Here is a 27,110-nt window from a genome sequence, read left to right as displayed (position 1 = left end):
ATTAAGAATGTAATTCTGAGGTATTACCTACTTTATGTGTTAATAAAAGTTCATTTCTACTCAATTTCTGAAATACCAAGTTTATTATCATAGTGTACTGTCTCTACTGCCATAGTAAATTGTCACTAGTTCATAATAAATTATTACCTCTGTAGGCAAAGTTTTTTAATCAATCTTTAACAATAGCTGCTGTTATTTTTTAGCAAAACTTGATTCTGCACAACAGGAATGTTTCTGACTAATAACCAAAGTGGAAAATGAAAGTATTACTAAATGCATTCCCACAAAAAAAAAAAAAATCATCCATATAGTATACCTAGGACAGCTTGTGACTGGTTTAGGGACTTTCAACCCAATTGCACAAAGCCAACCACAGGAATAAGCAAAATCACTTTTCAGTTGTTCCTCTACTGGGATATTTGTGGAGAAAATATAATTCATTAGTTATGATGAAAATACAGTTCACATTTGAAGGCTATTCACTGGCCAATTATAAGGTTACAGTATGGGGTTATAGCAAGTCAAAATTTAAGTGGAGTGTATATTATATCTATGGCAGCTCTGAATGTTTTCCTATTTATATTGATTAGTGGAAACAGTGTAACTTTTCTCTATTTTAAGTCTTTTTCTGGTGAATAGTGCACTATAAGTATTTAAGTCTCAAGAGTTCGGATTTTCACAAAAAAGCTTGTGACGATACAGGCACTCATTTACTCATTTCTCTTTAATCCCTGCATTTTCACTGAAAAGGTAGATTTGGCTGAATGCTGATTTATAGGTCAGTGATTGCTCTATTGATGATGTTTATTGCTGAGAGGTCAAATAACACACCTAGCGGAGTATCTTTTCTACAATAAATGCCTCTGGATGATACTACTAAAACTGGAATACCTACAAAGCAAACATCTACTTTCACTCTGTCAAGCAGTCAATTTTCTTTGTTTTCATATCTTCCTACTTCATCTTTCCAAATCTGTCTTCCTATCCACTCCTTCCTATTTTAACTTTTTATTTTGAACTCTTTTCATTAGTGGAATTTACCAAAAAGCCAATTTAGATTAGAAAATGAAAGCTAGGTTGCACTAATTGTTAAGATTATGAAGGTATTAATGGTGAAGTAATTAGTCAGGAAATTGCACAAAGCTACATTAATCAGCTGTATACAGAAAATGTACATTGAAAAAAATGTAGAGATTTGCTTCACGCCAAATTATTTTTCCCCAGGTATTAGAGAAAATTAAAAGATAAATTTACCCCACATCACTTATTCGTACGTGTGAACATATATGACTGATAGTTCTGTATCTTCAATTCTTGAATTTCTTTAGCCCATTTGCCGACTTCCATGATTGCTACAGCTAATCAAAATGTAAATCCTCGGAGTTCCCGTCATGGCTCAGTGGTTAACGAATCCAACTAGGAACCATGAGGTTGGGGGTTGGATCCCTGGCCTTGCTCAGTGGGTTAAGGATCTGGCGTTGCCGTGAGCTGTGGTGTAGGTTGCAGATGCGGCTTGGATCCCGCATTGCTGTGGCTCTGGCGTTGGCTGGAGGCCACAGCTCTAATTAGACTCCTAGCCTGGGAACCTCCATATGCCATGGGAGTGGCCCAAGAAAATGGCAAAAAGACAAAAAAAAAAAAGTAAATCCTCTAGCTGCCTTGTTATGGTAGCTGTATATTTGATGAGAAAACTTAAATTAGATTTTTTTTAACTAATCTCTCTGTTTAGGACTCCATAATTTTTCTGTGTAAATTGATCTTCTGCCCGAAAACACTGTAAATATTGTTTATTATTTTATCTCAAAACTCCTATTCAATCCTCGCTTATGATCTACTTAAGAGGGAGCAAAACCAACCAAACTTTGTAGTATTGTTTGGAACACAATAGTTCCTGCAGTTATGAATATATCTGATTTAGTAATTTCCTCCATCTATTTTAAGAATGAACTAAAAATCACTGTATTAGCTTTTAATTTGTCCCCTTCCATATAGTCTCTCAGAATTCATTGTTTTTAATAAATGAAAAAGATACCAACTATATTGTATGCATAAAAGCCCAATGTTTATCGTTTGACCATTTAAAAATTTTGACTCTGTGATTATACTTACAACTTTCTGATAATTCTTTTAAAATACACAGTAGGAGTTATAGTTAACCTCAGCCACTTGTGTGATATCTATATTTAGTAACTAATTCCAAGTCAATCGTATGAGTCAAAAAGGAAATTAAATACTGAGGAAGTACTGTATTTCCTAAACATCAAAGGTGAAAGTTCAAAAAGTATCTTAAGAGAAAAAGATAAATGAATCAACACACGGTAAAAAAAGGCATGTATAAGAAATTCTTTTTATTGTTTTGTTTAAGAATATAAATTAATATTTTTAATGTAATACTGATTTGTATTTAATCAATAAATGTAATTTATTTATATTTATATTATTTATATACTTTAATGTCTTTAGGTAGTTTTTCTTTATTTTTTTGCTCTTAAGTTCTCACCCTGGTTTTTCAATAGATTCTAAAACCCCCAAACTCTAGAAATGATCCCTGAAGATTAGCAATGAGATCCTGCTGTTAAGCATTGAGAACTATGTCTAGTCACTTATGACAGAGCATGAAAATGAGAGAAAAAAGAACGTAAGCATGTATGTGTAACTGGGTCACTATGCTGTACAGTAGGAAAAAAATTGTAGTGGGGAAATAACAATAAAAAAATGTGGTTAAAAAAAAAAAAGAAAAAAAAAAGAAAAAAAAGAAAACCTCCAAAGAGAGGGGCCAGTTTTGTTGCTGCTCTTTCTTCTAAAATAGTGGTAGTATAGCAAAAAGGAACATAAAATTTGGGTAAGAATTTCCTTTCTAGTCCTTGGCTTGGTTATTTGACCTTAAGAGCCTTAGTTTCCTCATCTGCAAAACTGGGGTAATTAACTCTATCTTGTAGCATTATTATTATAATTATTTTTCATTTTTGGTTGCCCCACAGCATATGGAGTTCCCAGGCCAGGGATTAGATCTGAGCCACAGTCATGATCTAAGCTGCAGTTGCGGCAATGCCTAATCCTTAACCCACTGTGCCTGGCCAGGATCAAAACTCGTCCTAGCACTCCCATGACAACAATCCCGTAGAACCACAATGGGAACTCCTATCTTGTAGCATTATTACATCAGTTAGAAATGATGTTTGCAAAAGGCCAATCAAGGTTCAGGTACTCAAAAACAGGTTTTACTATTATTGTAGTATCTGCAATTTCCCATAGAAGCCTTTTATATGTCCATACACTAGGTATTTCAAGAGTCTCATATTTATTTCCATGTCAAACTGTGTTAATAGAGTCAAGGGATTATAGGCTCAAATTTCACTCATTTTGAGAAAGTAAGGAGTTGTAAAAAGTTAAGGAGTTGTAAATACTTATTACTATTTTGTGTAACACATTCATTTGTGTAATATCAACTTAAAAAATAGAAGCCTGAAAAAAATAAGAAAAATAGTAAACGATTAAAAAAACCACAGAGTAAAACACATAATTTTCCATTGTTAGGCCCTTTTTTTAAAAAAAATCAGAAACAAAGGATAGCTATGCTTGCATTTTCTATTTAGTACCCTTTTAATTTAAATATCATAGAAGAATCCTTTAAAATGTTAATGTTCATTCTATTTAACAAAATACAATAAAATATCAACCTGTCAGACATGAAATTAATTATAAGATCTCATTGTATTTGTTATTTTCTGAAGAACCAGTGTTACTTGACTGCTGTGGAAATAATTGCATACGCAAGCTCTTGTTATATAGGTTTACAATTAATTGGCATACTTCCTATATAGTCTTGCCAGTTACATATACCAAAAAAAGGAACTGATGTAGAGGCACAGAACTTTGATCTTTGTGTCATTTTCTACAAGGTGTCAAGACATTTCTATTTTGATTTGGCAAACTTTAAGTGGGTTGATTTTATATCCTACACAATTGATTCTTAATTACAAAGTCTTTGCCCAATCCTTTTGGCAACATGGTCTATGGACTGAAAAATCAAGTGTAAAAAGACAGAGTTATAGAAAAATAAGTACATTTTTTTTTTGGCCATTCCCATGCCATGCAGAAGTTCTGGGGCCAGAGATTGAACCCATACCTTAGCAGCAACTAGAGCCACAGCAGTGACAATGCTGGATCCTTAATCCACTGAGCCACCAGGGAACTCCAGCAAATATAAATTCTAATAAGTGTTCAGGGTAGAGATGATAGCTTCAGAAAAATTTCCCTATTCCTACTGATAAAGTTCTTATGTTAAATTATTAATTCATTCCAGGACGGAATTGCTTATCTTGTTGTCAACACTTCAAGATTATTTGTAACTGGTCTTTGAGCATCTATCAAGAAATTTACAGCAAGAAGTTAGAGGCCACTCTTCTATTTATGTATAAAGGCAAATTTGGAAGGCCTTGTCCCTTCCACTTATGATAAATTTTAAATAAATTTCCCCTGAAAAAATTTTATGCTGCAAAGAAAATACTCAAATTTAAAAATTGCTGCCATGAGAACCAGAAAATGCCCCAATTCAATCTTGAGAAAAAAAGAACAAAGCTGGAGGTATCATCTTCCCAGACTTCAGACTACACTACAAAGCTACAGTCATCAAAACAGCATGGTGCTGGCACCAAAACAGACACATAGATCAATGGAATAGAATAGAGACTCTAGAAATAAACCTGGCACCTATGGTCAATTAATTTATGAAAAAAGAGGCAAAAATATTCAATGGATAAAAGACGGTCTTCAACAAGTGGTGCTTGGAAAACTGGATAGCTACATGTAAAACAATGATATCAGAATATTCCCTCACACCATATACAGAACTAAAATCAAAGTGGCTTAAAGATATGAATATAAGACCTGAAACCATAAAACTCCTAGTAATAACATAGGTGGAACACTCTTTGACATAAATCATAGCAATATTTTTTGGATTTATCTCCTGAAGTAAAAGAAATTAAAGTAAAAATAAATGGGACCTAATTGAACTTAAAATCTTTTGCACAACAAAGGAAACCACTGACAAAATGGAAAGACAACCTGTGAAATAAGAGAAGATATTTGCAAATGATGTGACCTACAAGAGGTTAACATACAAATATATATAAATAGCTTGTACAACTCAACATAAAAAATATAACCCAATCCAAAACAAAAAATGGGCAGAAGACTTGAATAGACTTTTTTCCAAAGAAGAAATACAGATGGATATCCAGCACATGAAAAGATGAAAGATGCTCAGCATTGGTAATTATTAGAGCAAGGCAATCAAAACCACAATTAGATATCACCTCACACCTGTCAGAATGACTGTCATCAAAAAATGTCCAAATGACAAGTGTTGGAGAGGATGTGGATAAAAGGGAACCCTTGTACACTGTTACTGGGAATGTAAATTGATGCAACCACTATGGAAAACAGTATGAAGATTCCTTAAAAAAATAAAAATAGAACTACCATATGGTCCAGTAGTTCCACTCCTGGGTATATATCTGGAAAAAACGAAAACACTAATAAAAGATATATATGTATCCCAATGTTCATAGCAGCACTATTTATAATAGCCAAGACATGGAAGCAAGCCAAGTGCCCATCAACAGTAAATGGATAAAAAATATGTGATATATATATAATATAAATTACTTAGCCACATAAAAGAGTGAAACTCTGTCATTTGCAGTAATGTTGATGGACCTAGAGAATATTATGCTTAGTGAAATAAGTCAGAGAAAGACGAACACAGTATGATATCACTTATATGTGAAATCTAGAAAATAATACAAATGAATGTGTATCCAAAACAGAAACAGACACACAGATATAGAAAACAAACTTGTGGTTACCAAAGTTTGAGAGAGAAGGAGAGACTGAGAAATAAGCGGTATGGGATTAAGAGATAAAATTTCTATAAATAAAATAAGCATCAAGGATATACTATATAGCACATGGAATTACAGCAATTATCTTGTAATAACCTATAATGAAATATAATCTGCAAAAATACTGAATCTCTATGCTATACATCTAAAACTAGTATAATATTGTAAGTCTAATAAAAAAGAAATTAAGGAGTTCCCGTCATGGCTTAGTGGTTAATGAATCCGACTAGGAACCATGAGGTTGCGGGTTCTGTCCCTGCCCTTGCTCAGTGGGTTAATAATCAGGCGTTGCCGAGAGCTGTGGTGTAGCTTGCAGACGTGGCTCGGATTCCGCGTTGCTGTGGCTCTGGCGTGGGCCGGCGGCTACAGCTCTGATTCTACCCCTAGCCTGGGAACCTCCATATGCCGCTGGAACAGCCCAAGAAATAGCAAAAAGACAAAAAAAAAAAAAGAAAAAGAAAAAGAAATTAAATCTGTCCTATAGAACAAAAGTAATAAAAAATAAAATCACTGCCATAAGATAAAAGTACCTATTAAGAGTTTAGCAAACACTAATGAAAGGGTTATATCCCATAAGGTAAGAAAAAAAAAAGGAGGTCGCAAAATTACATAAAGTATGTTATTTGTAAAAATTAGCTGTAGATGCACACCTTTAAATATGGCTTTAATACCATCCTCATAATTTGGATAATGTTAAACATATAGCTTCTTTTTTGAATGATGCTTTATAAAGTGATTACTTTTTTCCTGTTACCTTTCATAGCATCCATGCCTCCCACAGCATAAAGTGCTCCCACAGTTGATTTTCTAGGTTTTGTCCGAGGGCTTTGCATCATGGGTCTTCTCTCTGGTAAGAGATGATACTTCATAGCTTCCATCAGGAGCTTCTGACACTCAAGATCACCAGTAAACATGGAGCTGTTTTCAAGATCTGCTAGTAACTGAAAAGTAATGATGCATGGTATATTAAGTGAAGAACAAATGATAAGAAATAGCATTTTCATTTCTATAACTTTGGAGAAAACACAAGCTAATTCAAATGTATAAGTATTATTTTTAATATTTAAAGTTAGTAAAATTTTATGATTAAGGCTCATAATAGTGGCTAATTCATTAATGCACGTTTATTTGACATAGTATTGCTCTTTTGAATATGTACATATAATCTCCAGGAGTAAAAGTGAAAAATCACTCATAAAATGTTTTGCTGAAAGGAAAGAGAATGGCTGCATCTGCACAAAGCAAGCATCTCCTGCCCTATTGCATGTAGCTAGAGAAGCAGCCATCTTTTTGGTGGTTTTATGGGAGGTGGTGCAAACATGCCCAATTAAAATGAAATAATATCACCATGGGGGCTGCATCTTTATTGTCAAATCAAAGCACAGAGCAGGTGGTTTTTATTTATACATGTAAGTGTGTACACCAGTAAAGTATACGTATTTGTAACTAGCCAATTCAACAGCAATAGTATATGGAATCAATCCCTTCTTATCATTATTGCCTGGCAGATAACATGACCCTAATTTAATGAGATAAAAGCTAGGTAAAGTACTCCTCCTGAAATTAACTGAGAAAGTAAGAGTTTTTTTTCAGAATTTTTCCAAGGGTCATTTAGATCAGTTTCTTGGAGTTGGAGGTCTGCAATATAGCACATTGAGAAGATCAGGTTATCGGAATGGAGGTGCTAATATTCCCTGGCAATGGTTAACTTCAACTCTGTTCTCATCCCACCTGTTATCTCTGATGGATCATTATTTTGACTTGGCTGGTGGGACTCCAGGCACTTCCGGAATGCATATGCTGCTGCAAATATGTTTGAAAACTAGGCTATGTAACGTTTTTTCTTAAAAAAAATATTCTTCAGACATTTATCACAATGCTCTTCATTATTTCATTTCTAGCATATTTGTTTAAGATCACTTTTGCTCACTACCATCATCAGGAAAAGTTCACACAGTCCACATTCTAGGCATACTCAGAAGTCAGAGACCAAGGTGCCACTGGTTGTGTTTGGGATAGATACTTCCTGTTGTTCCAGTAAAGTAAGAGAAGTCCACACTAAGCCCTTTGCTTAAGGGATGTCAATATAGACTTACAACAGTATAAAGTTAAGGACGGTTGATCTTTTACACCAGTGCATCTCAAATTATTGCTTATCTAAGAATCATTTGGAAAACTTGTTAAAACACAGACTCCTTGGCCTCAACCCCTTAAATTGTTTCAGTAAGCCTGTAGTGGGAGGCATGAGAAATTGCTTTGAACAAGACCCTAGGCTTATGAGTAAACATGTACTAAGAGTTTCAAAGATGGCAGAGTACAAAGACTCTGAATTCATCTCCTTTCCTAAGCACACAAAAATTACAGATATTTACAGGATAAATATTTATTTAAAAAAAAGACCAGATCCTACCAGAAAAGATCATCTACAACTAGAGATAAAAAGAAGGAACCACAATGCACAGAGCAAGAAGGGTAGACTCATAACCCCAGTATGAGTGACGCACAAACAGGAGAATAATTATAATTGCAGGGGTTCTTCCCAAGGAGCAAGGGATCTAAGCTCCACACTGGTCTTCCTAGCATGGGGATCTGGCATCAAGAAGAGTGAAGAATGTTTGGTTTTGAAGGCCAGCAGGGTTTACATTCAGGAGATGCAGATGTGGGAAATAGAGATTTTACATTTCAAGGACACAAGAAGCAGTAATTTGAAAAGAACCTGGGTCAGACCTACCTGCTAATCTTAGAGAGTCACCAGGAGAAGTGGTGGGCAACCAGAGATAGCCCTGGAAACATAGACACTGGTGGCAGCCATCTTGGGGAGCTCATTCTGCAAGGTGGACACTGGTCCTGGCAAGGGCTATTTTGGAATCCTCCTTGTAGCTTATTAGTCTTAGGACTCAGTCCTGTGTCTGCCCAGCAGCCTGTAGGCACCAGTACTAGGATGCCACAGGACAAGCAACTCCCTGGGCAGGGACACAGCCCCACCCACCATAATACACACACACATACACACACACACACACACACACACGCACACACACACACACACACACAATGGAACACTACTCAGCCACAGAAAGACAAATACTATATATTAGCAAATGTGTGGACACTAAAACATTGATACAAACTAGTCATTATAACAAAAAAGGAATAGACTCTGCAAATAATAAATGCTGGAGATGATGTGCAGAAAAGGGAACACTATTACACTGTTGGGGAGTGTTAATTGGTACAACCACTATGGAGAACAGTATGGGGGTTCCTTAAAAAACTAAAAATAATTATCATGTGGCCCAGCAGCCCCACTCCTGGGCATATATCCAGAAAAGACTGAAACTCTAATTCAAAAAGATACATGCACCCCAATGTTCATAGCAGTACTATTTACAATAGCTAAGATATGGAAGCAACCTAAGTGGCCCTGGACAGATAAATGGATAAATAAGTGGTATATTTACATACAATGGAATATTATTCAGCCATAAAAAGAATGAAACAATGCCATTTAAAGCAACATGGATGGAATTCAAGATTATCATACTAAGTGAAGTAAGTCAAAGACAAATATCTTATGGTAGCACTTATATGTGGAATCTAAAAATACAATACAAATGAACTACTTACAAAACAGAAACAAACTCACAGACATAGAAAACAAACTTATGGTTATCAAAGGGGAAGTGGGAGGGGTGATAACTCAGGAGTTTGGGATTAACATATACACAGTACCGTATATTATATAAATAAGAAGGCCCTACTGTATAGCACAGAAAACTATAGTCAATATCTTGTAATAACCTATAATGGAAAAAATCTGATATATATATATATATATATATATATATATATATATATATATATATCACTGCTGTACAGCTGAAACTAACACAACATTGTAAATCAACTATACTTCAATTAAAAAAATAGAAAAAGGGAGTTCCCATCATGGCTCAGTGGTTAACGAATCCAACTGGGAACCATGAGGTTGTGGGTTCGATCCCTGGCCTCGCTCAGTGGGTTAAGGATCTGGCATTGCCGTGCGCCTCAGATCCTGCGTTGCTGTGGCTCTTGTGAAGGCCAGCAGCCATAGCTCTGATTAGACCCCTAGCCTGGGAACCTCCATATGCCATGGGCACAGCCCTAGAAAAGACAAAAATAAAAATAAAAATAAAAAAGTAGAAAAAGAAATTGACTCACAGATACAGAGAAGTAGTAGTTACTACTGGATAGAGGGAAGGCAGGAACAGCAAGATAGGGGCAGGGGGTTAAAAGACAAACCACTATGTACAGAACAAATAAGCTATAAGGTTATACTGTACAGCACAGGGAATATAGCCAATATTTTATAATAACTATAAATGGAATATGATCTATAAAAATTTTGAATTACTATGTTATATACCTGAAACAATTATAATATTGTAAATGAACTATACCTCAATTAAAAAAAAAGAGTAATGCATCAAGGATCTGGCATTGCCGTGAGCTGTGGTGTAGGTCACAGACACAGCTCAGATCCCGCATTGCTGTGGCTCTGACGTAGGCAGCTACAGCTACAGCTCCGATTGGACACCTCGCCTGGGAACCTCCATATGCGGCGAGTATTTGCTCTTTAGAGCAAAAAAAAAAAAAGAGTAAATACGTTCTTCCATGGGCTTTAACAAACAGCTAAATTTTTTTTAAAAAAGACTATAGAATTCATCAGCAAATTAATATTCCATTTTTCAATATTAACATTTAATTACTAATTTGTTGAAAATCAATTATTTTTAATATTTATGAAACTACTGATCCATTAAGTCTAGAAAAATCCTTCCTTCCAATATGAATGACATTTGAGGACTTTAGCCACAGATTATATAGTATATGAAGTGTGCATATGTTCCATATATTCACACATAATTATATGATATATAAATGATATATACTATTGATCAATTTGCTATAGAGAAAAAATTGTGGTTATTGCCAGTATTAGAGCTATGTACTGAGCCTGCACTCCAGCCTCACTAAAGTTCACATACTAAAATTTAGTATGGTGTGGATCAGTCTTGAATCTTATCAAAGGGTGTTGGTTTTTAGAATCATTTTTAGTATATCCTTCTGCATGCATGGTGAGAACACCATTATAATGGTGCTCTAGTGCATCTGAAACTCTTATAATATTCCTTCAATCACAGCAGCTATTAGTAGTAGGTTATCCAGACTCTAGCTCCTTCCTAGAGTCTCCTCTGGGATGCTACTCTAATGGTTATTATCACTTTGCCTAGGATGTGGCAGGAAAAGAAAAAGAGTTAGCCTAGTCATTTTCCTGCTTGTCGTAAGTGCTGTTTGGTCATAGAGGAAACTGAAATTAATAAGTATGCTGAAGTTTAGGGATTATCAGCAGATCTTTTAAAAACCTTTTTCCTTTCTCTTTGTCATTATTAGTATTGTTAATTGAAGGCTGTACATGTGTGAAACAAATCCTGTCCCAGAAATTCTCTGAATAAAATAAAACAAATAAGGAATGGATTATGGCCTAGTGGTAGTTTGGAACTATACTTTACATTACCTGAGTAAGTTTCCATACCTGTGGTGGAAGTAATGGCAGTCTGATGTATGAAAGCAGCATTGCTAGGTCTTGTTGCCTGGCCTGTGCATCATGCCCTACCCACTGCATTAGAGCATGGAAAATGGTTTCTTCATCAGGCACATTAATGTCATCACTGCACAAAAGTTTTGAAATCTCATTAGCTGGAAGCAGGAGGAATTCTTGGTTCTTTATTACCTCGATGAAGTGTTCCTAGAAAAAAGAGGTCTTCTGAAATTTTGTACTTTAGAAACTTTTTAACAAAACAAGCTTATCAAAACATTTTACTTTGTTAAACTTCAGAAAAAGCCAGAGAGGCATATATGTGCATTTATAGCACATTGATGCTATTGCTGCCCATGACAATAGAATGGAGGAGCCTTCTGAAGATGAAGAACAAAATGCTTCCACCTCGAATTGTTTATTGAACACAAGGAAAGGCCTTAACTGCTTCATAGGCCACATGGATAGTGTCTGAGTTGATGTTAGTGCTTTTCTCTCTCAGCTGTTGCAGGTGACACAGTTTATGAATCCAGAACTGACTGATGTCAAGTTGGTCTTCAGCCAAAAAAAAAAAAAAGAGAGTGGGATAGACTGGGAGTTTGGGGTTAGTAGATGCAAACTATTTCATTTAGAATGGATAAGCAATGAGGTCCTAATTTATAGCATAGGGAGCTATATCCAGTATCTTGGGATAGAACATGACGGAAGGGAATATAAGACAGGGAATGTGTATATATGATTGTGTCACTCTGCTGTACAGCAGAAATTGGCACAACATTGTAAATAAACTATAATTTAATTTAAAAAAAAAACCTTAAGAGAAAGTCTGAACATTTTCAAAGTGGAGGCTGTTTTGAAAGCATGAGAGAGAGCTCTGGCTGTGCATTTGAGGTTGGGGCAACATACTGAATTTATTTGAGATGAGACAGAGATTGATTAAAAACTCCTCCCTCTTGTGAAAAAGCACAATCTTCTATTTATCAAGGCAAAAGTATATTTTACAATGGATAAAAATCTAAAGATTAAGTTTAATCTAAAAGTGACTCCCCTGGAGTTATTTTTTGAGGAGGAGTGGGGCTGTCTTTCAGTGTTTGCATACTATACCTTGATTCTCCCTTATGTCACTTGTGTTGTATTTTGTCAAGTATCAAATTTCAGGTAGCTGTGTTTCAGTTTTTTCTGTCAAAACATCACTATATTTTTTCTATTTATAACGTTATATATTTTTCTTTGACAACGCAGTTATAATTTCTAACATTTTTTCATAGTAAAAATCTGAAGTTTTAAATGCAATAAAATATACTTTTGAAATTGATATAAACATGTCTAGTCAGTAGTTTATGTTGCACAATAAATAGATATTCTGGAAGCAGCTTAAGACAGCTTCTGAATAACTGGGAGACCTGGATAAGTCAAATAACTCTCTCAGTTCCACTCTGAATTTAGTCATTATGGGAGGTGAGAATTCTGCCACTGAACCACCAATGCCTTTGAGTTTAGTCATTGTGGAACTGAGTTAACCTAATAGCAAAATTATCCATACAATAATCATCCAGTTTTATAGACCCATCAGGAAGCTCTGATACCATAAATTCCAAGTTAACTTGCCTATTTAGACAAAGAACCTTCTTGTGACTAAGCCAAGCAATTGAGAGAGAACTACTGATTTTACTATAGCAGATGTTCCTTGTTGAAAATCCTCTCACCTATAGCAAAATGATGAAGCTAGTAATAATACTAATACATTACACTTATACAGTGCTTTATACTTTCCAGATTTCTTTCACAAACATTAAATCACCAATGCAATCTTGTGGGAGGTGGAATTATTCTTATTAGAAAATAAGCTATGAGAATTATTTGATGCTACAACTGCCTTTCATAAATGACATAATTTTTATGAAAAGGTTAAGAAAAAGATAAAACACTCTCAAACTTACTGGTAGTGTATGTAAAATTTGAAATCATATAGATGTTATGGAAGACCCCATATCTCATTCCCCCTTGATCCAGTCTCCATTGAAGGAAAAGAATGAAGGAAGGAGAGAGAACGAGAGAGGAGAGACTGGCTGAGTGTAAAGTCATAAAACCTACTCCCTACTCAATGGCTAATATGATTCACAATACACTTTTATATATATAGGGCACTGCAATACTCAGTACTATAGAGAAATATTTAGTTGGGCTTAAAGATTAATTTTAAGTTGCTTTATTTTGGAATTATTTTACTCCTAATTTCAAGGTAAACACTTTCTTCTACGCACCTTCCCAAGGGTTTTGTTTTGCGCCCTTGGGTTGGTATTCATTTTTTAAAATCCACATTTGTATTGTTGTAAAATGGATTACATGAATATAACATATCTGCTGAATATTTCATTGCTTCAGACTACCATTTATATGATTGGGATGGTTCATTTTATGTGTCAACTTGATTGAGCCATGGAGTGTCCAGACTTTTGGCCAAACTTTATTCTGGTGTGCCTGTGAGGGTATTTCTGCATGAGGCCTACTCATATTAGGGAGGGCAATCTGTTTTACTATCTATGATTCAAATGACTATAATTGAATCCTCAGAGTTTAGCATTAATCTTAGACATTAAAATTATTTACATTTTTATACTATCAATACAGTGTTACAAAAACATATTATACAAGATCTTTATGTATTTTGCTGTATTTATAATAGACAATAAAATCACTAAAGAGGGATTAAAGGAGACAACATTATTGCATTTTTAAGCACATCCTGCTTTAACACTCAGCCTCAGTCACATAATAGGAAAAGGAAGACAAGTTCATTTTGAGCAACAAAAATAATTCAACCTGTTTATCAGAATGTGTTTTGCCTGCAAGAGTAAGATATCAGACAGGAAACTGTTAATACTTAGTTCAAGAATTTAAGTAATTTAACAGGAAGTTTTCATGTTTGGCTTTTGTGGTAGGATTAACCTTTGAACTGCTGTTCCTATAGATTATATGGCATCTATATTTAGGACATAGGAATATAAATAGCATAATTAAATGACATGTTAAAATGCCAATCCATTATAATACGATTTTCCATATAATGATATTGTTTAAGGAATATGTTTGAAACTTCAAATTTTGAACAATGACCAGGGGTGGGAAGATGAAGGGGGAGTTTACAAGACATTTTTAGAGAATTAAAATATTACAAGTTTGAGGAATTCCTGTAGTGGCACAGTGGCTAACGAATCCGACTAGGAACCATGAGGTTGCAGGTTCGATCCCTGGCCTCGTTCAGTGGGTTAAGGATCCAGCATTGCCATGAGCTGTGCTGTAGGTCGCAGATGCAGCTCAGATCCCTGCTTTGCTATGGCTCTGGCGAAGGCTAGTGGATACAGCTCCTATTAGACCCCTAGCTTGGGAACCTCCATATGCTGTGGGTGCAGCCCTAGAAAAGACAAAAAGACAAAAAAAAATTACAAGTTTTAAAACATTAAGGTCTGTATAAAACTCTAGGAAGATACTTTTTAAATACATGCACCTCAACTCTAAAGTTTTAATATTAATTTTATTGTTTTTAGTTATGATTCTATGTTGTTCACTTTTATATACTTTTATTTTTGAATCTTAAAGCTATTTTCTTAGCTTAAATCTTTATCTTTTTTTTTTTTTGTCTTTTGTCTTTTTGTTGTTATTGTTGTTGTTGTTGCTATTTCTTGGGCCGCTCCCGTGGCATATGGAGGTTCCCAGGCTAGGGGTTGAATCGGAGCTGTAGCCACCAGCCTACGCCAGAGCCACAGCAATGCAGGATCCTCCGAGCCGCGTCTGCAACCTACACCACAGCTCACGGCAACGCTGGATCGTTAACCCACTGAGCAAGGGCAGGGACCGAACCCTCAACCTCATGGTTCCTAGTCGGATTCGTGAACCGCTGCGCCACGACCGGAACTCCCTAAATCTTTATCTTTTGATTGAGTTTCACAGAAGGATCCATCTTTTCTATTTCTCCCTGCTTCAGAGGTTAAAAAGTTCATACTCTTTGCATAAGGAAATTATTACTATGAATGGTAAGGAATGAATGGTATTTATTTAATATCCTCTATCTACTTTTACTTGCCTCCCTATGGAAATTTTTATTTCATGTCACTGTCATTTGACTGAATAAAGATAGTCTTATCCCATGCAACTTTTAAAGAATTAACACATACAAACACATTAATTATTTTATTATAATTCCTAGTAGAAGTGAGAGGGGTTTTAAGTTAAAGGATTAAACTGCAAACTTTTAAACCAAAATATTTTCATTAAGAAATAAAAAGCCCATTCAATTAAAAAGCCCAATCAGAATTGTCTGATTTACTACTTTGGTAATTCTTAAGCTCTACTAGTTAATATCAATCCATTAATATTAGTTTTTTACTTACTGAATATCTAAATTTCATTAGGAATAATAATTTGTACAATTTTACAAAGTAAAGTTCTAATAGTACAAAAACATCAGGGAAATTGTGTTTTCTTATTACTTTGGATTCTACTTGAAATATGTACTTGTACAGTTTAATTTGGGGCAGTATTTTCATTTCTCCAAGCTTTGAGATTTAATTAAATCTTTTTTGTTTAAAAAAAAATGTGAACCTTATTTGAGTACAGCTAACCAGACAAATATTTTTACCTAATATCTATTATGTACAAGTCATTTGAAAATTATATAAATTTATATTGCTTTTTTTTTTGTCTTTTTGTCTTTCTCCAGGGCCACACCCATGGCATATGGAGGTTCCCAGGCTAGGGGTCTAATCAGAGCTGTAGCCACCGGCCTAAGCCAGAGCCACAGCAACTCGGGAACCTAGCTGCGTCTGTGACCTACACCACAGTTCACAGCAATGCCAGATCCTTAACCAACTGACCAAGGCCAGGGATCAAATTCACAAGTTTATGCTTCCTAGTTGGATTCGTTCACCACTGAGCCACAACGGGAACTCCTATATTGCTTTTTGAATTTATCCCAGTGTTACAATCTTAACCTTAGAATAGTCACACACACACACACATCAGTAAACATATCAGTAATTTGGGTAGTTTGTTAACGTATTATTACTACAAATTAACATGATGCAATTGATCTTACCATTGTGTACTTATGTGCCACACTCAGAAGCTCTGTACAGCCCTGGGCATCTCCAAATGATCGAATCCCTAAGCAGTTTGAAGGGTGGAGCTGCTTTATGAGAAAATTGGAGCAGACTTCAACGACTTGAGTCAGCTGCAGGAGACAAGCTGCAGCCAGCAAATTTTCAATAGTATCTTCTTTCAACTGCAAGACACCTAAATGGTTTGAAAGTGTAAAGAATGATTATATATTCCATAAAGTAAGACACACTTATGTTTGATAGTTGAATTTTTCAATTTCCCTCACCAATAGGGCTATTTTTTTTCTAGTGTACAGTAATTATTCAGGGAATATCTTTTGAGGTGAATATATGCAAGGGAATCTGTACAAACACTTATAAGATGGCTGAAGGGAGCCAAACTAGATTATCAAAAGCAACAGGAATAAATGAACAGTGAGTACCATCATTGTAAAGAACAGCAATTTCTTGTTTCTTGTTTCTTTATCATCTCAGACCTGCATCTAAATATCAAAAACCATCTACAATATGAATCAAGGGGCATTATGACATATTGTATAAGGATGGGCTATACAGGTAACTCTCATTTGTGTGGGAAAACATCTTGGTAAATAAGAACATTGATCCTATATGTCCATTTGTTCTGCACCTGCATTTTTTTAGTTTATAGGGATGACTTTGCCCAAATATTATGCCTGGAATTAGTGCCAGGTACTGTCTCAAAAGAAAGAAAATGCTGTCAGGAGTCTTCAGAAAAAGAATTGCTTATAAGATTATTTTCTTAGATATAAAAACAGACTCTGTTTAAAAAAATCTGTAAAGTATTTTAAAAACCAAGATCAGAGCAATTTAAGCTGTTTCCTTTATATTATTGTATCTGCATTATTTTTGGAGCAAGAATTATTGATGAATTATTGCAAATGTTATAAGTAATTTTGATAAGTTATATTCCTATAATTTTTGTTTTAACCAAGCATAAGAAAATTATAAATAATGATATTTCATACGCATTACATAAACTATAATCCATTCCTTTATAATTGTACTTTGTAAAAAACCTTAATATGGGTTCTATCTGATTGCATAAGCATAAAAAAGAATAATACATACTGGAAGATGTTCTGTATCTTCAACCTCTAAAATGTGTTGTAAAGGGGTCCAGTCCATCAGCAGACTTTTGTGTGTTGTTTCTTATCCTGGAATTTGAAGGGATAGCCCTATCTACATCTCAGGAAACTCAGAGAAGTATGAACTAGTCTCAGATTCAGAGATGACTATTCATCTGCTGTAGACACCGAAACCTGACCTGATTATTAAAAATAATATTCATTTCTCAATGAAACTCTAAAACTCATAGAAGAAAACAGCAGAAAAGCTCCTTGACATTGATCATGGCAATGATTTCATGGGCAAGACACCAAGAGAACAGGGAACAGAAGACAAAATAAACAAGTGGAACTACCTCAAACTGAAGAGATTCTCCACAGCAAAGGAACCAAAAAATAGAGAAGACAATCTACAGAATGAGAGAAAATATCTGCTAACCATATATATGATAAGGGCTTACTATCCAAAATATATAAAGGACTCATACAACTCAATAGTGCAAAAGTAAATAATCCAATTAAAAATGGGCAAAGAACCTGGATAGACATTTTCTTTTCCAAAGAAAACATACAGATGACCAACAGGTACTTGAAAAGGTGTTCAATATCGTTAATCATCAGGGAGATGCAAATCCAAACCACAATGAGATATCACCTAATGCCTATTAGGATCGCTATTATCAAAAAGAAAAGAGATATTCAATGCCGGTGAAGCTTTGGAGAAAAGGGAACCTTTGTGAACTGTTGGTGAATATATATATTGGTTCCGCCATTATGGAAAACACTATGGAGGATCCTGAAAAAAATTAAAAAAAAAATAGAACTACCATGAGATCCGGTAATTCTACTCCAAAGGAAGTGAAAACATGATCTTAAAGGGATAGCTACACTGCCATGTTTATTGGAACATTATTCACAAGATATGGAAACATCTTAAATGTCCTTTGACCGATGAATGGATAAAGATAATGTAATATACACATACATACAATAGAATATTATTCAACCATAAGAAAGATGGAAATTTTGCGACTTGTGACAACATGGGTGAACCTGGATGGCGTTATGCTAACAGAAATAAGGCAGACAGAAAAATAAATACTGTATGGCATCACTTGTATGTGGAATAGGGGTGGGGAAGGGAAGACGAGGAGATATAGGTCAAAGGATATAAAGTTTCAGTTACAAGAAGTTCTGAGGATGTGAAGTACAGCATGGAATAATATATTAGGTATTGTATACTTGAAAGTTGCTGAGAGTGTATTTTAAGTGGTCTCACCAAAAAATGTTAACTACATTGAGATGATGTATGAATTAGTAATCTTGATCTTGGTAATTATTCCACTATATAAATATAATACATATATATAGTCAAGTTGTATACTTTAAATATATACAATTATATTTGTCAATTATTCCTCAATAAAGTTGGAATAAATGAATGAATGAATAATAAATATTTCTTGGTGCTCAAACTCAACTGGTTACCTTGTTTTATAGTTTGAGTAAATATGACGTTATTATTTCAAAAGAAGAAATTAAACCTGTAGAGTTAGAATATCCCACTTTCATTCTCATTTTTACAAATGTCAATGTACCTACAACATTTGAGAGAGAGATATGCTCTTGCATCTTTGTGTTAAAATAGCTCTATTTTCTCATTGTCAAATATTTTATAGCATATTATTTACCTCTTGCTCCTTTATACCACTGAATTTAAATACTGATTCTGCCACTTACTACCTTAGGAAATGTACCTAACTGGTCTATCCTTCAATTTTCTCACTTGTAGAGTCAGAATAATAATAACCTCGGTTATAAAATGTAGGGTTATTGTTTAAGAATTGAATGAGTTAATACATGCCAAGCACTTACCTGTGTAAGCATACTGCACCAAGGAATTAAGTGCATTGGGATCGATTCCTTCCATCTTGACCTCTTCTTGCTTGGCTTCAAGCACATCATTAGTAAACATTGCAGCAAAGTAATCAGACACTGCACTGAGAACCAACCTGAAAATAGGAATGTTTCATAGGAACTTAAATCAGCCCATAATCTCACTGAAAAGCATGAAATACAGTCAGTAACTTTGTGATACTGGTGAGTCTGTTTTCTGCATAAAGCTTTGATAGTTCAGAAAAGTGTAGTGAAATTAGAAAGGTAAATTAATTAAGCTTATTTTCTTTAGACAGTTTATGCTGTTTTTCTTCATTAATTTCTCTAGTTTGGCTGTTCGAAACATCACACAGGGAAATGGATCATTTAAGTTAGTTCCTTTTCAATATAAAAAGTTTTCCTCAGTGCTCCAATTTGTAATCAATGGACTGATTCGTTCTTCTTCATACTTGCTATATTCACCAAATGATCTGTCTGTGTAAGGATACTTACCGATGGGCTGGGATTCGGAGGTGTCCAGCAATGAGTAGCACATCACACAATTGTTTGTCTTTCAGGTAGTTCTCCATTTTATGAAGAGTTTGTTCTGCATGATTTACAGCATGGAACTGCTCCTCAGATCTGCTGACATTCATTTCCTTAGGATGTTGTGTATCTAGTCTGAAAGGGGGATAAGTGTGAGAATATGTTTTTTTTCTCCTAGTGAGTGTGCAAATGTCCCATGGAAATTTAGGCACTTATACTTATAAAAGAAATATATTGAATTAAAGTAAACTTAAAATGTGCCCTCCAATCTTAAATATCTCACTATTATTTCTCTCTAAACTCCATTAAAGTGAAGTGTTATGGTGAATACTTATGTCTGGAATGTAACCATGGATATAATAACTATATTTATAGTTCAGCTGCAGGGCTAGTGGTAATTATTTTATGCACAAACATAAACTTCAAAATACAAACCTCTTTGATTTTTATTCACATCACAAATGTGTCATTAGGGATGGGATTGTATGCATGATTCAAAATACTTTTTTCTTTATTTTTTTATTATTATTTCCCCAATACATTTTTTTCTACTGTACAGCATGGTGACCCAGTTACACATACATGTGTACATTCTTTTTTTCTCCCATTATCATGCTCCATCATAAGTAACTAGACATAGTTCTCAGAGCTACACAGAAGGATATCATTGTTAATCTATTCCAAAAGCAATAGTTTGTATCCATTAACCCCAAGCTCCCAATCCATCCAACTCCCTTCCCCACAGGCAACCACAGATCTGTTCTCCAAGTCCATGATTTTCTTTTCTGTGGAAAGGTTCGTTTGTGCTGTATATTAGATTTCAGATATAAGTGATATCATATAGGTATTTGTCTTTCTCTTTCTGACTTACTTCACTCAGGATGAGAGTCTCTAGTTCCATCCATGTTGCTGCAAAGGGCATTATGTCGTTCTTTTTTATGGCTTGGTAGTATTCCATTGTGTATATGTACCACATCTTCCTAATCCAATCATCTGTTGATGGACATTTGGGTTGTTTCCATGTCCTGGCTATTGTGAATAGTGCTGCAACAAACATGTGGGTGCACGTGTCTTTTTCAAGAAAAGTTTTGTCTATATATGCCCAAGAGTGGGATTGCTGGGTCATATGGTAGTTCTATGTATAGTTTTCTAAGGTACTGTTCTCCATAGTGGTTGTACCAGCTTACATTCCCACCAAGAGTGCAGGAGGTTTCCCTTTTCTCCACACCCCCTCCAGCACTTGTTATTTTTGAACTTTTTAATCATGGCCATTTGACTGGTGTGAGGTGGTATCTCATGGTAGTTTTGATTTGCATTTCTCTAATAATCAGGGATGTTGAGCACTGTTTCATGTGCTTGTTGGTCATCTGTATATCTTCCTTGGAGAAGAGTCTATTCAGGTCTTTTGCCCATTTTTTCATTGGGTTGCTGGCTTTTTTGCTGTGGAGTTGTATAAGTTGCTTGTATATTTTAGAGATCAAGCCCTTGTCAATTGCATCATTTGAAACTAATTTTTCCCATTCTGTAAGTTGTCTTTTTGTTTTCTTTTGGCTTCCCTTTGCTATGCAAAAGCTTGTCAGTTTGATTAGGTCCCATTGGTTTATGTTTGCTTTTATTTCTGTTGCTTTGGGAGACTGACCTGAGAAAACATTTGTAAGGTTGATGTCAGAGAGTGTTTTGCCTATATTCTCTTCCAGGAGTTTGATGGTGTCTTGTCTTATATTTAAGTCTTTCAGCCATTTTGAGTTTATTTTTGTGCATGGTGTGAGGGTGTATTCTAGTTTCATTGATTTGCATGCAGCTGTCCAGTTTTCCCAGCAATACTTGCTGAAAAGACTGTCTTTTTCCCATTTTATGTTCTTGCCTCCTTTGTCCAAGATTAATTGACCATAGGTGTCTGGGTTTATTTCTGGGTTCTCTGTTCTGTTCCATTGATCTGTATGTCTGTTTTGGTACCAGTACCACACTGTCTTCATGACTGTGGCTTTGTAATATTGCCTGAGGTCTGGAAGAGTTATGCTTCCTGTTTGGTTTTTGTTCCTCAGGATTGCTTTGGCGATTCTGGGTCTTTTGTGGTTCCATATAAATGTTTGGATTGTTTGTTCTAGTTCCGTGAAAAATGTCCTGGGTAACTTGACAGGGATTGCACTGAATCTGTGGATTGCTTTGAGTAGTATGGCCATTTTTACAATATTAATTTTTCCAATCCATGAACATGGAATATCTTTCCATTTTCTTACATCTTCTTTAATTTCCTTGATTAATGTTTTATGGTCCTCAGCATATAAGTCTCACCTCCTTGGTCAGGTTTATTCCCAGGTATTTGATTTTTTGGGGTGCAATTTTAAAGGATATTGTGTTTTTGTATTCCTTTTCTAATATTTCATTGTTAGTGTACAGAAGTGTGATTGAATTCTGAATGTTAATCTTTTTTTTTTGTCTTTTTTTTTTTGCTATTTCTTTGGCCGCTCCCGTGGCATATGGAGGTTCCCAGGCTAGGGGCCTAATCGGACCTGTAGCCACCGGCCTACGCCAGAGCCACAGCAATGCGGGATCTGAGCTGCGTCTGCAACCTACACCACAGCTCACAGCAATGCCGGGTTGTTAACCCACTGAGCAAGGGCAGGGACCGAACCCGCAACCTCATGGTTCCTAGTCGGATTCGTTAACCACTGTGCCACGACAGGAACTCCTGAATGTTAATCTTATATCCTGCTACTTTGCTGAATTTGTTGCTCAGTTCAAGTATGTTTTGGATTGAGTCCTTAGGGTTTTCTATATATAGTATCATGTCATCTGCACACAGGGACAGTTTTATTTCTTCTCTTCCTATTTGGATGCCTTTTATTTCTTTTGTTTGTCCTATCTCTGTGGCTAGGACTTCCAGTACTATGTTGAATAACAGTGGTGAGAGTGGGCATCCCTGTCTTGTTCCAGATTTTAGTGGGAAGGCTTTCAGCTTTTCTCCACTGAACATTTTATTTGCTGTGATTTTGTCATAAATGGCTTTATGTTAAGGAATGTTCCCTGTATACCCACTTTGGTAAGAGTTTTTATCATGAATGAATGTTCAAAATATTTTTCAAATTTGATTATATTCTGAAGCTTCTCCAGGGAGTACTCCTTCCTCATTATTTAAATATTTCATTCCCATCAAGAAAATACGCATATTACCATCTTTTATCTTTTTTCCCAGCTTTATTGAGATATAATTGACATGTTAAATTGTGTATGTTTAAGATGTACAGTGTGATGATTTGATTACATTATATTGTGAAATGATTACCAAAATAAGCTTAGTTAACACATCTATCACCGCTCATAATTACTGTTTTGCGTGTGGTGAGAATATTATAGATCTATTCTCTTTGCAATTTTTAAGCATACAACACAGTATTGTTAACTGTAGTCTCCATCCTGTACATTAGATCCTTAGAACTCATACACCTTCTAACTGGATGTTTTACCCTTTGACTTTTGAGGCAAACGTGATGACTGTTGAATTTGCAATAATGAAAGCTATGTGTCTTTTTACCATCATACAATGGTGGAATTGAAATTAAATTCCACAGAAGCACATAGAGGTTCACAATCAGTAGAAGCTTAAAAATATGGTGGTTGGATGAACATATTTAAATACTTTGCTCATTTCTGTTCTTACTTCCAGGCATCATTTTCTGATCACCAGTTAGGATTAGTTTTAGGTCTCCCCCATCCCCTAATTTAGCCTGTGTTTTTCTGAAGACAATTGGTCCAGATTGACATTACCCTTTTTGTATGGATAATTCAAGTAAATTATTAATCTCCAAATCTTCTTAATCTTTAAAGATACTTGGAACATACAGTCACAATAGTGTATTGGTAATCAGGCTAACACAGTATGAATATCCTTAAAAATTGTATGCTACAAAAAATGTGCTTGTTTATTTCTTTTGGAAAGGAAGAATCCCTTGTCATCATAGAGAAAGTCATTCAGGTTTCACTTACCTTCACTTCATCCTAATTTTTCCTCTGCTCAAGAAATGATTTGATTCACATTTATTAAATCAAACATTCAATCTATGTCTAATTATCTTAGCTGTACTCATGTACACTCCAACATGTATTGGAGAGGGGTATACCTTAAAGGAAGAATATGTTTTGGGAAGTTCTTGCCAGGAAATATTTTATTCTGTGAGTTTTCTTCAGCCTAGTTTGATTAAGGACAAAAAAAAAAAGCCTCTTTAATTACTATCTAGTTTGGGATGTGTCTACCTGGGCACGGTAAATTTATTAGATCTGCAGTGTTTTTAATAATTAAAAAGTATATTTTTGGAATCTAAAAATCCTATCACTATGAACCACACATAATTTTGTTAGGTTTTAAAAGATAGAGGCATCTTGAGTCTCATCGAGAAATAAGAAATTTGGAGTTTCCGTCGTGGTGCAGAGGGAACAAATCTGACTAGGAACCATGAGGTTGTGGGTTCAATCCCTGGCCTTGCTCAGTGGGTTAAGGATCTGGCATTGCCATGAGCTGTGTTGCAGGTCTCAGACACAGCTTGGATCCCACATTGCTGTGGCTGTGGCTGTGGCCGGCAGCTATAGCTCCAATTGGACCCCTAGCCTGGGAACCTCCATAGGCTGTGGGTGCAGCCCTAAAAAGACAAAAGACAAAAAAAAAAAAGAAGAAATTAATACTTAAAGAAATGTGGGTAGATCAAATTATAATATCTGAAATATAAAGTATTTATTTAAAGATATAAAATATTATAATTTATTCTTGGTGATTATCTAAGCAGAATATAGTACAACAAACACGCAAACCAACAATAACGGTTAAACTAATCTACTGAAACTTAACCTGATCTTAATAAGTTCCCAGAGCTTGTAAGTTACAATTCTCTTGCCTCCATTTTAGATACTATAATGTCAGGTCAGATGATCCAATTGAAAGCACTACATTAGAGAATTTTCTTCCTTTTTCTTCATTGTATGGTAACTACAGATGATGACATGGGAGACATGGGATGAAAACTGCATCAAAATATCTGGATTTAGTTTTTGTCCTTATACTTAAAAGCTGAGTGATTTTGAGCAAGTAATTTTATCTAGGTATTAATTTTCTCCTACAAAATGGAGGTAAAATAACACTAATACTAATACTACTAACAATAATGCTTATGTCACAGGACTCTTCAGATGATTACATGTGATAATGTACATAAAAAAGTCTCTGTACAAATATTAAATCTTATGTTAGGATAATCTTAACTACCAGGATGTAACTATTTCCATAAATATTTTAAAGATTTTTGGTCTTGAATTGATATTTAATTAACAGACTTTACATTTTAGAGAATTTATAGGATTACAGAAAATTTGAGAATTTTTTATTTTTGGTTGTCACAAGTAGGACACTTTTAGTTGTTCCCTCAAGAGCAACTTTTAGTTGTTACAACTAGGGAAGGATGCTACTGACATCAAGAGGTTAGAGGCCAGTAAACATCCCATAAAAAAAAACTGGATTTTAGTAAACATCCTATAAAAAAAAAAATTATTTGGCCCCAAATGTCACAGGTGTCATGTTTGAGAACCTGGTTTATCTCTTAATTCTACAATTAGCTTTTTAAGCCTGAGAAAGCAGGGGCTGTGCTTAAAATTTTTAAATAACAATGCACTTAATGCAATACTTTGCACACAATGAAAATCTAATTGATGATTTAATATTCAAGTCAAATTTCAGTGACTAAATATTACACTACATTAACTATTTTTATGGTGTAAAATGAGTAAATTTATTGAGTTCTGAGAATGAGGAAGGGGAATTTGTGCTATTATTTAAAAAAACTATTATTTTAAATAAAATTTTAACATACCAAAAATTGTTTTTAAAAACTTAGGTTTTTTGTTTTTGTCCTTTTATTTAAAATATATTTGATTTACAGTGTTGTGCCAATTTCTTCTGTACAGCTACAGCTTAGTGACTCATACATATATATATGTGTGTATATATATATATATATATATATATATATATATATATTCTTTTTCTCACATTATCCTCCATCATGTTCCATCACAAGTGATTGGCCACAGTTCCCTGTGCTATACAGCAGGATCTCGTTGCTTATCCACTCCAAATATAATACTTTGCATCTACTAACCCCAAGCTCTCAGTCCATCTCACTCCCTCCCCCTCCTGCTTAGCAACCACAAGTCTGTTATCAATGTGTGTGTATCTTTTTTGGTTTTAAAGATTGGTGTATTTGTGCCATATTTTATTTTATTTTATTTTATTTATTTATTTTTTAATTTTTATTTTTTTTATTTTCCCACTGTACAGCAAGGGGGTCAGGTTATCCTTACATGTATACATTACAATTACATTTTTCCCCCAGCCTTTCTTCTGTTGCAACATGAGTATCTGGACAAAGTTCTCAATGCTATTCAGCAGGATCTCCTTGTAAATCTATTCTAAGTTGTGTCTGATAAGCCCAAGTTCCTGATCCCTCCCACTCCCTCCCCCTCCCCCTCCCATCAGGCAGCCACAAGTCTCTTCTCCAAGTCCATGATTTTCTTTTCTGTGGAGATGTTCATTTGTGCTGGATATTAGATTCCAGTTATAAGTGATATCATATGGTATCTGTCTTTGTCTTTATGGGTCATTCCACTCAGGATGAGAGTCTCTAGTTCCATCCATGTTGCTGCAAACAGCATTATGTCATTCTTTTTTATGGTTGAGTAGTATTCCATTGTGTATATATACCACATCTTCCGAATCCAATCATCTGTCGATGGACATTTGGGTTGTTTATATATTCTAGAGATTAAGCCCTTGTCGGTTGCATCAGCCATTTTGAGTTTATTTTTGTGCATGGTGTGAGGGTGTGTTCTAGTTTCATTGCTTTGCATGCAGCTGTCCAGGTTTCCCAGCAATGCTTGCTGAATAGACTTTCTTGTTCCCATTTGATGTTCTTGCCTCCCTTGTCAAAGATTAATGGACCCTAGGTGTCAGGGT

General features: G+C 35.0%; 1 protein-coding gene across 2 annotated transcripts in view; it reads right to left on the bottom strand.

Annotated features, from left to right (window-relative positions):
- KLHL4 (kelch like family member 4) overlaps nt 1-27,110 on the bottom strand; it is a 107,526-nt gene that overhangs the window by 17,641 nt on the left and 62,775 nt on the right. For both annotated transcript variants that reach the window (XM_047765600.1, XM_047765599.1), the window contains exons 2-6: nt 20,078-20,245; nt 19,565-19,701; nt 16,583-16,779; nt 11,485-11,697; nt 6,664-6,850 (exon numbers count right to left, since the gene is read on the bottom strand). In XM_047765600.1, the coding sequence (XP_047621556.1) occupies nt 6,664-6,850; nt 11,485-11,697; nt 16,583-16,779; nt 19,565-19,701; nt 20,078-20,245 (902 nt within the window). The remainder of the gene's footprint in view (nt 1-6,663; nt 6,851-11,484; nt 11,698-16,582; nt 16,780-19,564; nt 19,702-20,077; nt 20,246-27,110) is intronic.

The sequence above is a fragment of the Phacochoerus africanus genome, chromosome X (genome assembly GCF_016906955.1).
Source record: "Phacochoerus africanus isolate WHEZ1 chromosome X, ROS_Pafr_v1, whole genome shotgun sequence".
NCBI classification, from domain to species: domain Eukaryota; kingdom Metazoa; phylum Chordata; class Mammalia; order Artiodactyla; family Suidae; genus Phacochoerus; species Phacochoerus africanus.
Note: the sequence above shows the minus strand (reverse complement) of the source record. Positions and strands in the feature narration are given on the sequence as shown.